This window comes from Ornithorhynchus anatinus, chromosome 1 (genome assembly GCF_004115215.2).
Source record: "Ornithorhynchus anatinus isolate Pmale09 chromosome 1, mOrnAna1.pri.v4, whole genome shotgun sequence".
Classification (NCBI taxonomy): Eukaryota; Metazoa; Chordata; class Mammalia; order Monotremata; family Ornithorhynchidae; genus Ornithorhynchus; species Ornithorhynchus anatinus.
In genome coordinates, this window is record NC_041728.1 from 87,081,430 (window position 1) to 87,095,778 (window position 14,349).

The window sequence follows — 14,349 nt, forward strand, 5'->3', positions numbered from 1 at the left end:
GTAGTTGAATAGTGCAGTTAGGTCATCATGCGGAAAGATAATATCTAGAGATGTAAGGAAAAAATATAAAATGGATAAACTTGAACTTTACTTGTTTGTTTTAAAACAGGTTCCCTTTCAGAGAAAAGAAGTCCTGTGAAAAGGGAAAGATCCTCTTCACATGATTCTGCATCTTCATCTCTTTCCTCCAAGGCCTCAAGTAAGATTCACAAATAAAGGGCATAGAAATGGAAAAATACTGGGACTCGTCAGTGGAGAATTAAAGAAAATAGCCCTATTTATTACTTCTTTTTTTACCATTCATAATCTGGTCATCTGATTGCTTCTTGCAAGCACTTAGTACAGTACTCTGGCCCAGTAAGCGTTCAATAAATATCACTGATATATTCACTGCAATATCTTAGATGTGTTATAAGAACCAAAACCCCTACATTGATTTAATTTTGTGCTGTTTCTTGAAAAGGTTTATCATTATTTCTTCCACACCAAAAACACTAATAGAGTGACAAGTCCAGCCTTAGTCTTGCCCCACATCTATGCTTTGTGATTGGATGATGGTATATGAAGAAGGGCTTAGTAGTGGATATTATTATTATTCTTAATGTTGTTCTTATGCTCTTCATGTAAAGTACTATGTGAAGTATAGAGATGAATGCAAGATTACCAAGAAGACATGAATTTACTAGTTATAATTTAGACTGAGCAAATTTCCTTTGTTTTGGTTTATCGCACAATCCCTTTCATAATCCATAGGTTATTGAGATACCAGCATGTCCAAATAAAGATTTGGTTCATAGGGACAAAGGATCCTGTAATTTCAAATTCAGGAAAGTCAACTATTTCTCATGATTAGCCACGTATTCCCCAAATCTATAATGTAAAAAAAAGAAAAAAACACCCCCAAATCCATAAACAAAACCAATCCAAACAGGTTTGTCATCCTTTATAGTAAGGCCAATTGAATAAACTGGCACTTTTTTTTGTTTCATTCTTGCTACAGTATTCTAAATATGCTAGAAACATTTTCCTAGCCCATGTTCTAAAACATATTGTTCAGTAATAGTAGTAGTAATAATAATAGTATTTATTAAGGACCAACTATATGCAAAACACTGTATTAAGCATTAGGAACTCACTGTGGGTAGGGATTGTGTCTGTTTATTGTTATAGTGTACTCTCCTAAGTGCTTAGTACAGCGCTCTGCACACAGTAAGCACTCAGTAATGCAATTGAAAGAATGAAAAAGTACATGGATGAAAATTATATGAGGTTCTTGGCCCTTAATTCATTCATTCATTCAGTAGTATTTATTGAGCGCTTACTATGTGCAGAGCACTGTACTAAGCTCTTGGAATGTACAAATTGGTAACAGATAGAGACAGTCCCTGACCTTTGACGGGCTTACAGTCTAATCAGGGGAGACAGACAGACAAGAACAATGACAATAAATAGAATCGAGGGGAAGAACATCTCATTAAAACAATAGCAAATAAATAGAATCAAGGTGATGTACATCTCATTGACAAAATAAATAGGGTAATGAAGATATATACAGTTGAGGGGAATGAATACAGTGCTGAGGGGATGGGACAGGAGAGGGGGAGGAGCAGAGGAAAAGGGGGGAGAAGAGGGCTTAGCTGTGGAGAGGTAAAGGGGGAGGGTATAGGGAACAGAGGGAAAAGGGGAGCTCAGTCTGGGAAGACCTCTTGGAGGAGGTGAGCTTTAAGTAGGGTTTTGAAGAGGGGAAGAGAATTAGTTTGGCCGAGGTGAGGAGGGAGGGCTTTCCAGGACCGCGGGAGGATGTGGCCCAGGGATCGACGGCGGGATAGGCGAGAACGGAGGACGTTGAGGAGGTGGGCAGCAGAGGAGCGGAGCATGCGGGGTGGGCAGTAGAAAGAGAGAAGGGAGGAGAGGTAGGAAGGGGCAAGGTGATGGAGAGCCTTGAAGCCTAGAGTGAGAAGTTTTTGTTTCGTATGGAGGTCGATAGGCGACCACTGGAAGTTTTTAAGAAGGGGAGTGACATGCCCAGAGCATTTCTGCAGGAAGATGAGCCGGACAGTGGAGTGAAGAATAGACTGGAGTGGGGAGAGAGAGGAGGAAGGGAGATCAGAGATCAAGCTGACACAGTAATCTAGCCGGGATATTACGAGAGCCTGTAGTAGTAAGATAGCCGTTTGCGTGGAGAGGAAAGGGTGGATCTTGGTGATATTATAAAGGTGAGACTGGCAGGTTTTGGTGATGGATTGGATATGTGGGGTGAACGAGAGAGCCGAGTCAAAGATGACACCGAGGTTGTGGGCCTGAGAGACGGAAAGGATGGTCGTACCATCCACGGTGATGGGGAAGTCAAATGGGTCTTCAATCTAAGAATGAAAGGATGCAAAGGCTGGCGACAGACACACCGAAACAGCAAACAACAATAAGAAGAAAACAACATCAAAAGACTTTTAGCTTTGAGGAAATGTGTCTACCAACTTTGTTGTATTGTACTCTCCCAAGCACTTTAGTACAGCGTTCTGAACATAGGAAGTGCTCAGTAGTGAGAATCACTGTGGCCTAATGGAAATAGCATGAGCTTGGGAGTCAGAGGACCTGGTTTCTAATCCTTACTTCACCACTTGTCTGTTGGGTGACTTTGGACAAGTCTTTTGTCTTTTCTGCGCCTCATTTACCTCATCTGTAAAATGGAGATAAAGACTGTGAGCCCTATGTGGGGCATGAACCATGTCCCACCTCATTATCTTGTATCTACTCCAGTGCTTATTATGATACCTGGCACATAGTAAGCATTTAACAAATACCATTAAAAGTATACCACTGATTGATGAATTTTTGCTATTTATGTATAATGACTAGAAAGATAGTCATTATAGCCCCAAATTGCTTTCAGTGTCGCTCAACCATTCTAGTGTAGGTGCATCACTGAATTTATAGTTCTCAGAAGATTCTCGTTAATGATACCTTGCTTTATATATAATACATAGCTTTCAGTTGAATAAATTCAAATTCCATAAGTGATGTTCTTTGACCCAAATGCAAAAATTTCCTTTTTATAAATTATGCGGTGGTACTAAGAATAAATGAATTCATAACATGGTAATAAATTAAATATGTTCTTAGGTTCTCAACTGAATGTACATTACAATATAATCAGCAAAATAATAATCATTTATTTCTTTTAAAAACAAATCCCAACCCATACCCCAAGATGACTATAATAATACAGGTCCAGTATGGACCCATTCTCAGATGCCTCAGCTCTTATTCAGATTACTCAAGTCTAGGTTCATTCACAGTCTAAGAAGGAGAGAGAACAGGTATTGGATCCCATTTTACAGATGAGGAAACTGAGGCCCAGAAAAATTAAATGCCTTACCCAACATCACAAAGCAGACAAAGGGTAAAGCCAGAAATAGAACCCATTTCCTCAGACTCCCAGGCTCACACTTTTTTTTATTAGGCCACTCTGAGAAAGGGCTGGTGAGTATGGCAGTGATTCCCCAATTACCATCATGGCTTCCCAGGTTCCAGAGCTCCTATATATAATTCATTTCCTTTTACTTTCAACCTCTCTAGATGTAGATCTGTACATTCCAGAGGTTGGTATTGTGTGGCAGCGGGATGAAGGAAGGTCTTCCTATATTGCACTGGAAAACTCAATTTCTACAAAGTTGTTTTCTTATGAGTGGATTAATCCTGGTTTAACTTTCACCCTGGGCTGAAAAACAGTTTTTCTTTCCAGGCACAGCCTTTTGCACTGAGTCATCTCCACCTGGAGTCACCTTGGGAGACAGAGCAAAATCACCACGCCTGAGTAGCACTACGGAGGAGAACACAATGAAGTGTGAAAAACCAAGACTCAAAGTAGATCAGGCAGCCCAGACTACCATCACCCGGCACTATTCAGGAGCAAGCGAACAGGAGCCTGGCTCAAATCTGAAACCTAACCAGAAAAACGCCCAAGTCTCCGTGACTTCATCCTCATCACCGTTTTCTTCCTCGTCTTGCTCTTCGGCACCGACTCCCAATTCCTTCATCCTGCAGACGCCTCAGTGCTCCTTGACAAAGGCCTCGAAGCAGCCCCCCATTGTTTTCCTGCCCAAGTTGGTGTATGACATGGTCACCTCAACAGACAGCAGTGGGCTTCCCAAGTCCTCTTCTCTCTTGCCCTACCATTCTGTCATGTGGGCCAGTTCTTTTCGCCCTCTTCTCAGTAAGATGATGACCTGCACTGAGCAGTCTCTCTATTACCGCCAGTGGACGGTGCCCAAACCCATTCATATGGACTACAATAACAGGAATGAAGGCAGAATGGATAACTTCCACCCCAGGCGTCTGTTGTTGAGTGGCCCACCACAGGTGTGTATTGCGAGCAAGAGGTTCCATTCAGTCCTATTTGTTGAGTGCTTACTGTGTGTAAAACACTATACTAAGTGCTTGGGAGAGTACAATAGAACAATTAACAAACACATTTCCTGCTCACAATGAGCTTACAGTTTAGAGAGGAGCTTATAGTTCAGAGGTCACAGTCATTTTCTCACTAGCATCATTCTACTCATAGTGTCCCTTTTTTGTAGGTGAAGCTTTTTCTAGGAACTAAAACAATTCATTCTTCACCTTCTATTGCTGGGTTTACTTATGTTGAAAGGCCTTATCACACCCACAATCTAATTCCTGAACTGAAGGGATGTGCATTTCTTTCTTAAGCTGTTTTATAAAGAGCTGTCAGGCAACTAAATAGACTATTGAGATTAAAACAGAATTTGCTTTAGAATAAGGTTTGACTAGCTACTCCAATGTACTAGAGTCAAGGTATTCCACAGATTCCATAGGTTAAGCTGGCTCTCTTGATTGTTTCCATTGTATGTTGCCAAGGGAAAAGCTCTTCCAAAGTTTTTTGGAATGACAAAAAATTAATGCAAACATGAAAAAAAGAATTATGGGTGAACAAAAGGCGGCAATATAGGAAAAAATACGAATGAATTCTAGGTGAAAAATGCTCTTTTCAAAAGTCTTCATATTCAGTCAATCATTTATTAGTGCTTACTACATGCAGAGCACTGTACTAAGTGCTTATATGCATTTATGTATACCCAGGTGAAACAGTAAGGCGCAAGCAGGACACACAGTATTTTAGAGCAACTTCCTCTTAAATGTCTTATTCAGTTGTGAAGTAAAAGGTCCAATTTTGCTCAATATTTACCCTCATTTATTAAAATAATGCTACCATGGAGGTAACCCAGAAAATCTCATTTGTGCTTAAATATCCTTTGGTTTCACTGGTAATAACAGGCTTGATTTGAATTAGTATTTTTTTTTAAATCTTAAACTCATGTTTATTTGGGATAGTGGAAATGAAAGAGGATTTACTTTGCTTAAATTTTCTTCCAACACAAGCTTTACTACAAACAAAAATTATATATTTAATGTATTATATATACAGTTTAAAAATATTATGAATAATGATTATAATAATTATAGTATTTGTTAAGCGCTTACTATATGCCAAGCACTGTTCTAAACTCTGGGGTAGATACAAGGTAATCAGGTTGTCCCACATGGGGCTAACAGTCTTAATCCTCATTTTACAGGTGAGATAAAAATATAACCCAGTCATTTAAGTCTTCTATTCCCTTCCCCATTCCTTCCCACCGATTTTGGGAATCAGAAGAAATGGATTAATCCACACCACTTTTGGGGGAGAGAAGTGGTAGAATGGTGATAGTAGTAGTTAAAGAGGAAGAGTTAGTAGTTAAAATCACATTAATGTTCTCCCTATACAGAGCATTGCACTAAACCCTAGGGATGCAAGACCTGTGATTCAGATATTGTTGCAGGGTGTGGAATGACGGGACTCAAACATTCATGAGCGCCCAGGGACAGAATCATGGTAAATTCAACAGAAGCAGTAAGACTATCTTGTCATCACTGCAGGGAGGAAATAATCTTGAAGCTCTCATGATCTGCAGTCCAAATCACCACAATTATCTCGACATTAAAAATGTTTCTGGGTTGGTTGGCAGATGCGAGATTGGCCTGGAACTAGTATTGGTCCTGATGGTGGTGGTGGTAGTCATTGTATGATGTCTTGGGGAAGAGCTTTGAAACTCCTCAAACAACCCAGTCCTTTTGGCTGGGCATTTGGGCTGTTCTCAAACTTCACCCACCCTCTTCTTTTCCAGAGATTGGAGAAGAGAGGTCCTTTTTTATGGGATCCTTTTTTATGGACCTACTTTCCTTTCTTTGAGAACTTTGGTTTGATTATATCATCAACTGTTGTTAAAACATTTCTTAAAATTTTAAACCTTATTTTCCAGATTGCATGTCAAATTATTACATTTTAAGTACAGATAGGAATATTTTGAGACTATAAAATTACTATTCTATTGACATGTTTCTCTTCAGTAATATGAGCATTTATCAGCTTTCAAATGTCACCTCTTATTTCTGAAGCTTTGTGTGCCTATTCACTGGCTCACATGCCTAGTGGAAAGAGCACAGGCCTGGGAATCAGAGGACCTGGGTTCTGTTCCCTTTTTGCCACTTTTCTGCTGTGTGACCTTGGACGAGTCAACTTAACTTCTCTGTGGCTGTTTCCTGATCTGTAAAATTGGGATACTACTTATACTGTGAACCCCATGTGGGACAGGGACTGTGCCCAACCTGATTATCTGTATCTACCCCAGCGCTTAATACAGTACTTGACACATAGTAAGTGTTTAACACTATATTTTTTTTATTATTATTATCATTATTATTATTTTAGATTGGAAAGACTGGTGCCTATCTTCAGTTCCTCAGTATCTTATCTCGGATGCTCATCAGGCTGACAGAAGTGGATGTTTACGATGAAGAAGAGATAAATACCAGTAAGTTATTAATTTGACATCTACTCTGGAAAAAGTTGAACAAGAGTTGAGTAACATTTATTATGTCCTTTATGTTTTCAGTGATCAATTTAGCTTTCATAAACACTGAAGCTCATTTCCCCTGCATATTTTATGTGAAGGAAGATGCCCATAGATTAATAATTGTGTCACAGTTTTGTTTTCAGATGATCAGTTCATTTTTATAGCTACTTTCCCTTTTATTTAGTCAGTATGAAAACAAGCCATGAAAAGTCATGTTGAGTTAAAATGTATAAAAAATGATCCCTTTTCATTTGGAGATACTTTCTTACATTCAGGTTCTCATCAAGAACTAAATGCAGAGTTGAGCTAATCCCAGCTCCATCACTTATCTGCGGTATGACTTTGGGCAAGTCTTTTAACTTCTCCCTGGGAATTAAAACCATGAGCCCCAAGTGAGACACAGACTATGTCCAACTTGATTAGCTTGTATCTACCCCAGCATTTAGTACAGTGCCTGGTACATAGTAAGCATTTAACAAATGTCAAACAAACTAAAGAATAAAAAACAACAGAATCAACCTCAAGGGTAAAATGTGTTCTAAAAGCTACTGTTTTTTTCACATTGCTCTCTTTTTTGTGTCCCCTAGGGAAAATGGAAAAATTGAGTGTTTTATTTTTTTAGCATGTAATTACTGTTCTAATCAGAAATCAATCAGTCAATGGTATATATTGAGTGCTTACTGTGTTCAGAGCACTGTACTAAATTCTCAAGAGTACAACACAGCAGAGTTGGTAGAGATATTGTTTCCTACCCACAAGAAGCAGCGTGGCTCAATGGAAAGAGCACGGGCCTGGGAGTCAGAGGACATGGGTTCTAATCCTGGCTCTGCCGTCTGTCAGCTGTGTGACTTTGGGCAAGTCACTTAACTTCTCGGTGCCTCAGTTACCTCATCTGTAAAATGGGGATTAAGACTGTGAGCTTCACGTGGGACAACCTGATTATCCTTTATCTACCCCAGTGCTTAGAACAGTGCTTGGCTCATAGTAAGCGCTTAACAAATACCAACATTATTATTATTAAGAAACAGAACAGAAACTCTTAGTTAATGGTGAACATTGGAAGTAATGCCCTGTTGATTGACTCCAGTGTACCTTTCTCTTTCCGCATTTAACATTTGTCCAGCTGTGTAGCAGAAGAGTGGAGAGGTGCAGGAAACATTGCATGAGATTTACCCTGCAGCAGAGCACTTACATACAACCTGGTTTGCTCTTCAAGCAGTAATGATGATGATGATGACGGCATTTGTTACTATGTGCGAAGCACTGGTCTAAGCGCTGGGGGGATACAAGGTCATCAGGTTGTCCCCACGTGGGGCTCATAGTCTTCACCCCATTTTACAGATGAGGTAACTGAGGCACAGAGAAGTGAAGTGACTTGCCCAAAGTCACACAGCTGACAAATGACAGAGCCGGGATTAGAACCCATGACCTCTGACTCCCAAGCCTGGTCTCTTTCCACTGAGCCACGCTGCTTCCCAGTAGTAATTAGTGCCTCTTACTTGCACATTCATTAAAATCCCTCCTTTTCTTCTATCATTGGAATAATACCAAAAATTGAATATGATCCATCTGAGAGGATAGTATTTAATCCTTTGTGGACTATCTCATTAGGCTTTCTAGGAATTTCATTCTTAATCACATCTGCCAATTCTATTGTAGTGCACTTTCTGAAGCACTTAGTTTAATGCCCTGCATGCAGTACGCTTTCAATTAATAAATCAGTGGCATTTATTGAACGCTTAGTGGATGCAGACATTGAATAATTATGGTGTGTTTTTTTTTTCAACCCTTCTGGGCATTTCAAATACAAAAAATAATTCTCTTCATTTTTTTTTGTCATTTACCTGGGCTTTTTTCAACATTTAAGTTTTCAGAGAAGAATCAGATCAACAGTATCATTCACATTCAGTAGTCTGGCCTGATTTGGAGGTATTTAAGAAGATGCCTTTTGATTACACCATCCACGATCCAAAGTATGAAGATGCGAGTCTGATTTGTTCTCGACCCCAGAATGTGAAGAGTGAGGGTAAGGCTTTAAATTTCAGATTGGATTTTGTTCTCTGGCAGTGGATTCAGTGAATGGAATTAGAGAGTGAGGCCATAATTTATTGGGGATTGAATGATTTAGTAGTAGTTAACTAGCCACATGATAAACACCTGAACCTGATGGTTCATGTCCATGTTGAGTAGAAATGGAATAAACTAAATGAAGCCTCCATTGCTTCCCTTTAACTGCTGTGAGTTTGTCTTGGCTTTTATCCCTGTCCCCTGAAGATATCATTGTTTGCTGTAATGAGGTGATAAATGCACTGATACAATGAATCATCCTTGCACACTGGAATGCATTGGAAGGCACTGTTGGTTCTTCATACTAATTATCATCCAATTACAGCACTAGACTGTAAATTCATTGTGGCAGGGAATATGTCTGTTCGTATTTTGTACTCTCCCAAGTGCTTAATACAGAGCTTTGCACACAGTAAACCACTCAATAAATATGACTGAATGAATGAATGAATTGAATGAATGAAGGAATACAGCTCAGAACCATTGGGAAATGGTTTTAATACAGTGCATTGTCAGTTATTTTCTTTTTATTGCTATTGGCTGGGTATTTTGGTTCAAGAATTCATCCCAAAGATTGGTCTTTAAGCATGTAGTTGGATAAAGCTGTGAATTTCTGCTTATTACAACTGAAATCCTTTCTGAGCATCAAAAAAGTGGGTAAGAATTAATCTAAGTTAAAATGAAGGACAAGTCAACTTGATGGTCCTGTCCCTATTACAAAGCCAGGAGCTAAGGCTGTGTGTGAACCTTTCACAATGGTGAATACATTCTTGAAGTCATGTATTAGGTACTCTTTTAATGTCTTCAGTTAAGCGAGGTCTAGTGAATAGAGCACAGGCTAGGGAGTCAGAAGGACCTGAGTTCTAATGCTGACTCTGCCGCTTGTCAGCTGTGTGACCTTAAGCAAGTCACTTAACATCTCTGTGCTTGTTTCACCATCGGTAAAATCGAGAAGCAGCATGGCTCAGTGGAAAGAGCACGGGCTTTGGAGTCAGAGGTCATTAGTTCAAATCCCAGCTCTGCCACTTGTCAGCTGTCTGACTGTGGGCAAGTCACTTAACTTCTCTGTGCCTCAGTTACCTCATCTGTAAAATGGGGATTAAGACTGTGAGCTCCACGTGGGACAACCTGATTCCCCTGTGTCTACCCCAGCGCTTAGAACAGTGCTCTGCACATAGTAAGCACTTAACAAATACCAACATTATTATTATTATTATATCAATACTGTGAGCACCATGGGAGATACTGACTGTACCCATGATTAGCTAGTATCAACCCCCAGGACTTAGTGCCTGGTACATAGAAATCTCTTAACAAATGCCATTAAAAAAAAAGTAAGTACCCTATACCTTTCACTTGGGGCCATGTTCATGTAGCTCTTGATGAAGCAGAAACTAGTGTCATCCTTGCTACCAAGTCTTCCCCCAACTTTCCAGTCCTTTGCTGCTGAAGACCTCTCTACCCTTCCTCCTCACCATTTTTAGCTCTGAGCACATTCTCTCTGCTGCTTCCAGTCCCATCCTAAGCAGACTGGTGCGCATTTTATATTTACTCCAGTGCTTACATAGAATAGGAACAGTCCTTAACATAAAGCAAGTGCTCAATAAATATCCTTCTCACTAGAGCTGGGAAGGGAGAGAGAGAGAGCAGAGCTGTCCCACCTGCCCACAGTATTGTTCGTAGTGTTGATGAGCCTCTGACACCAGGGGGACATTCACCCATGTCCACCCTTATTAACTGGCATCTACCCCAGCACTTAGACAGTACTTGATGGCATTTGTTAAATGCTTAATATTAATTTTTCCAATAAATATAGCTGGCCCATTCTCCCTGGCTTATTAAAGTTAGAGCACTGGGTTTCAGTAGGAGAAAATGGGCTGGGGGATATCTTCTGTTCTTCTGTAGCCTAAAAACCATAGGACATCTTCTATAGACCAAACAATGGCCAGAAAACAAGAGTCATTGTACTAAGCGCTGAGTTGGATACAAACAGTGTCAAGTTGGACACTGTTCCATGTGGGGTTCACAGTCTCAATCCCCATTTCACAGATGAGGTAACTGAGGCACAGAGAACAGGAGCAACTTGCCCAGGTTGGTAGAGCTGGATTAGAACCCATGACCTTCTGACTCCCGGGCCCCATGTTGTATCCACTACGCTATTCTGCTTCCCTTGTCCCATGCTCTATCCACTATGCCATGCTGCTTCCCTTGATCCATGCTCTATCCACTACGCCATGCTGCTTCTCTTGACCCATAGTAAGTGTTTAACAGATACCAAAATAAATTAATTTTATTCAATAAATATGGCTAACACACTCTCCCTGGCTTATTAAAGTTAGAGCACTGGGTTTCAGTATGAGAAAATGGGTTGGGGGATGTCTTCTATTCTGCTGTAGCTAATAACCATAGGGCATCTTATACAGATCAGTCAATGGCCAGAAAACAAGAGGATTTGTACGTGCGGCGCCAAACAACCCGAATGAGATTATCTAAATATGCGGCTTATAATACATACCACCACTGTGAACAGTGTCACCAGTACATGGGCTTTAACCCACGGTACCAGGTAGGTCACATCTCATTTCCAGTGATTTAAGTTGAACATTAGTAACCGTACAAGTAAAACTACCTAAAAACACAGAGTCGGTAGAGAAGTCTTATGAGTCAAGGCAATGGGGACATTGGGGCATTTGCCTCCCATAGCTTTTGAGCAGGAGTCCCAGCCTCACTCATCAGAAGTCTCTGACCAGACCTGAGAGTTTCCAATCAGGGCTGAAAGGATCCAAAATGGTGGCCTGTTAGCTCTTGGAAGCCTTTCCCCTCCCAGCCCTTCCCTCCACTAAAATCCCTACCCCTTTTTCACCTCTGCAAAACAACAAGTTGACATCTCTGATCATGAGCATTTGTGTCAAGCTGAGAGAACGTGAATATAGAGGACTTTATAGATGGAACTCACTTTTGTTTTAGCCCAATGCTTTGTCTTTCTGATACTCTATATCATTTGTTGCCCTTAGAAACTGGTTATTCAGTCTGTGGGTTATCCAGTCCTCTGAATTCTACATCTCCCATGCTGTCAGGCTTTAGCAATCTCACTGTTGTCAGGCAAAGGCAAAAAGTGCACAATTAATGGCTAATTAATGGTTAATTGCCTTAACCACTGGGAGTTGACTATGCATTGATTTTGGCACTAAAGAAAAGTACTCAGTCTATCCAAACTCACTAATCACAGAAACATTCCCATTTTAATGAGTTTTCAATTTCCACTTGAATGGGAATTAGTTTAATAAGTTTCTCCTCAGTCTAATGTATTACTGATGAAAGCTTGACAAAGTTGCCTATTATTTTCAAAATAGAAAGGTAGTAGAGCCTGGCAAACATTAATTCAACTGAGATTCAAGAAATAGAGAGAATAACAAATAATGACACAATTCAGTGAATCCGCACTTAGAGCTCATTAAATTGTGAGTCATTTACAAACTTGATCAGCTTCTCCTGAATCTCATTTTTTTTTTAAACTGGGGAGACAGTGTGACCTACTGGAAAGAGCATGAGCCCAGGAGTCAGAAGGCCTGGGTTCTCGTTCCGGTTCTGCCACTGGCTAGCTCTTTGACCTTGGATAAGCCACTTAACCTCTCTAGGCCTCCGATTCCTTTTCTATAAAATGGTAATTAAATGGAGCCTGATAAGGGACAAGGGCCTTTGGCCAATGTGATTACCTTGTAGTTACCCAACTCTAAGCATTTAGTAAATTCTTTTAAAATTCCATAGTTTTATTTATAAAAAAGACTATAATGTTCCCGCCTGGTTGAATTTACACTGCAGTCTGTGTATTATATGGTTATTAATATATAGGTTTATGAGTCATCTTGTGCTTCAATACAAATTTATTTATGGGAGTTTGAAGTCTTTAAAAAGAGAATGAAATGAACCAAAGCAACCTAGAAAATTTTTTTTGTTTCTTCCAGTGAAATGATGTAGGGTGGGGAGGAGAGAACAGATATATGCTTGAAATCTTTGCAGAGGCTTAAATGAGGGCAAATGGGCCAAAATTACAATAAGGAAAAATTCCATTAGAAATAAGGGAAAAACTGTTTAAGGTTATTAAACATTGAGATAGATTTCCAAGATATGCAGTGGATTCACTATCCTTGGAGAATTTTAAATCTGGGATAGACAATAATAATGATATTTGTTAAGTGCTTACTATGTGTTCTACACTAAGTGCTGGGGTAGATAGCAGTTAATCAGGTTGAACACAGTGCCTGTTAGACACTGGGTTTAATTTAAGTAGAAGGAAGACCATTTTTCTTGTGAGGAAACTGAATCCCAGAAAAGTGTGACTTGTTCAAGGTCACACTGCAGGAAAGTAGCAGAATTGGGATTAGAACCCAGGTCCTCTGACCCTCAGGGTCGGACTCTTTCTCTGAGCTATGTTTCATTTATCTTGACTCATTAAGGATTTCATCTTCCAGAGGAAGGAAGAGCATTGGACTAAAAGGTTTTTCTAAGTCATTAATTTTATGATTGAGAATTTGCACCAACAATCGTTTCTCTTGGTTTAGGATTTCGTCTTCCAGAAGAGGAAAGGGGATAGAATTTAAGGGTTCTTCTAGGCCTTTGATTTTATGATTTAGAATTTACACCAAGCACCTATTGCAAATTTGTTCTGGAATCCTGTAAATAGGTTGGATATAACTACATGATTACATTCAGCTCAGAATATAATATTGGCAGAAGACAGTGAACTATATACAGTAGAGACAGGTATTCAATAATATGTAAGTAGGTGAGGCTAGCTTTCAGACATGAAATAAATAAGCTATAGTAACAGATGTAGCATAAACTATTGAACAGCAGCATGGACTTTATATGAAGAGATTTTGCCCAGTGAACACCTCAACCTAGCACTGATTCTGTCTTCCAGAATTTGTAGGTTTTGCCCAGCATAAAGGTAGTGATAACTTAAGAGACTTGTGTGTTACTGGCATGTGTAGTTGGACCCTAATGATCAGCTCTTGTCCTTTCCCCTACTCTCTCTTTCCCTCCCCTCCCATTCCCTTGGCCTCAGCTCTTTGAATCTTCCCTGCATGCCTTTGCCTTTTCTTACTCCATGCTAGGAGAGGAAATCCAGCTTCATTTTATCATACCTAAATCAAAAGAGCACCATTTTGTCTTCAGTCACCCAGGAGGCCAACTGGAGAGTATGAGACTTCCCCTCGTCACAGATAAGGTAAGTAGATAATTAGATTTCCGGTTCACACAAACCTCAGCGAGGCTGGTATTGATCTGATGATATTATGGCAATTATCACTTATTGGGAAAAAATTTCCTCAGGGAAAGGGCACACTGACCCAGCTGCTATGAATATTTG

The 14,349-nt window shown here is 39.9% G+C and overlaps 1 protein-coding gene across 9 annotated transcripts in view; it reads left to right on the forward strand.

Moving 5' to 3' along the window:
- Window positions 1-14,349, forward strand: part of GREB1 (growth regulating estrogen receptor binding 1) — a 161,471-nt gene that overhangs the window by 127,254 nt on the left and 19,868 nt on the right. For all 9 annotated transcript variants that reach the window (XM_029074341.2, XM_039912395.1, XM_039912398.1 and 6 more), the window contains 6 exons: window positions 110-199; window positions 3,743-4,359; window positions 6,767-6,869; window positions 8,779-8,937; window positions 11,402-11,544; window positions 14,047-14,208. In XM_029074341.2, coding sequence (XP_028930174.1) covers window positions 110-199; window positions 3,743-4,359; window positions 6,767-6,869; window positions 8,779-8,937; window positions 11,402-11,544; window positions 14,047-14,208 — 1,274 coding nt within the window. The remainder of the gene's footprint in view (window positions 1-109; window positions 200-3,742; window positions 4,360-6,766; window positions 6,870-8,778; window positions 8,938-11,401; window positions 11,545-14,046; window positions 14,209-14,349) is intronic.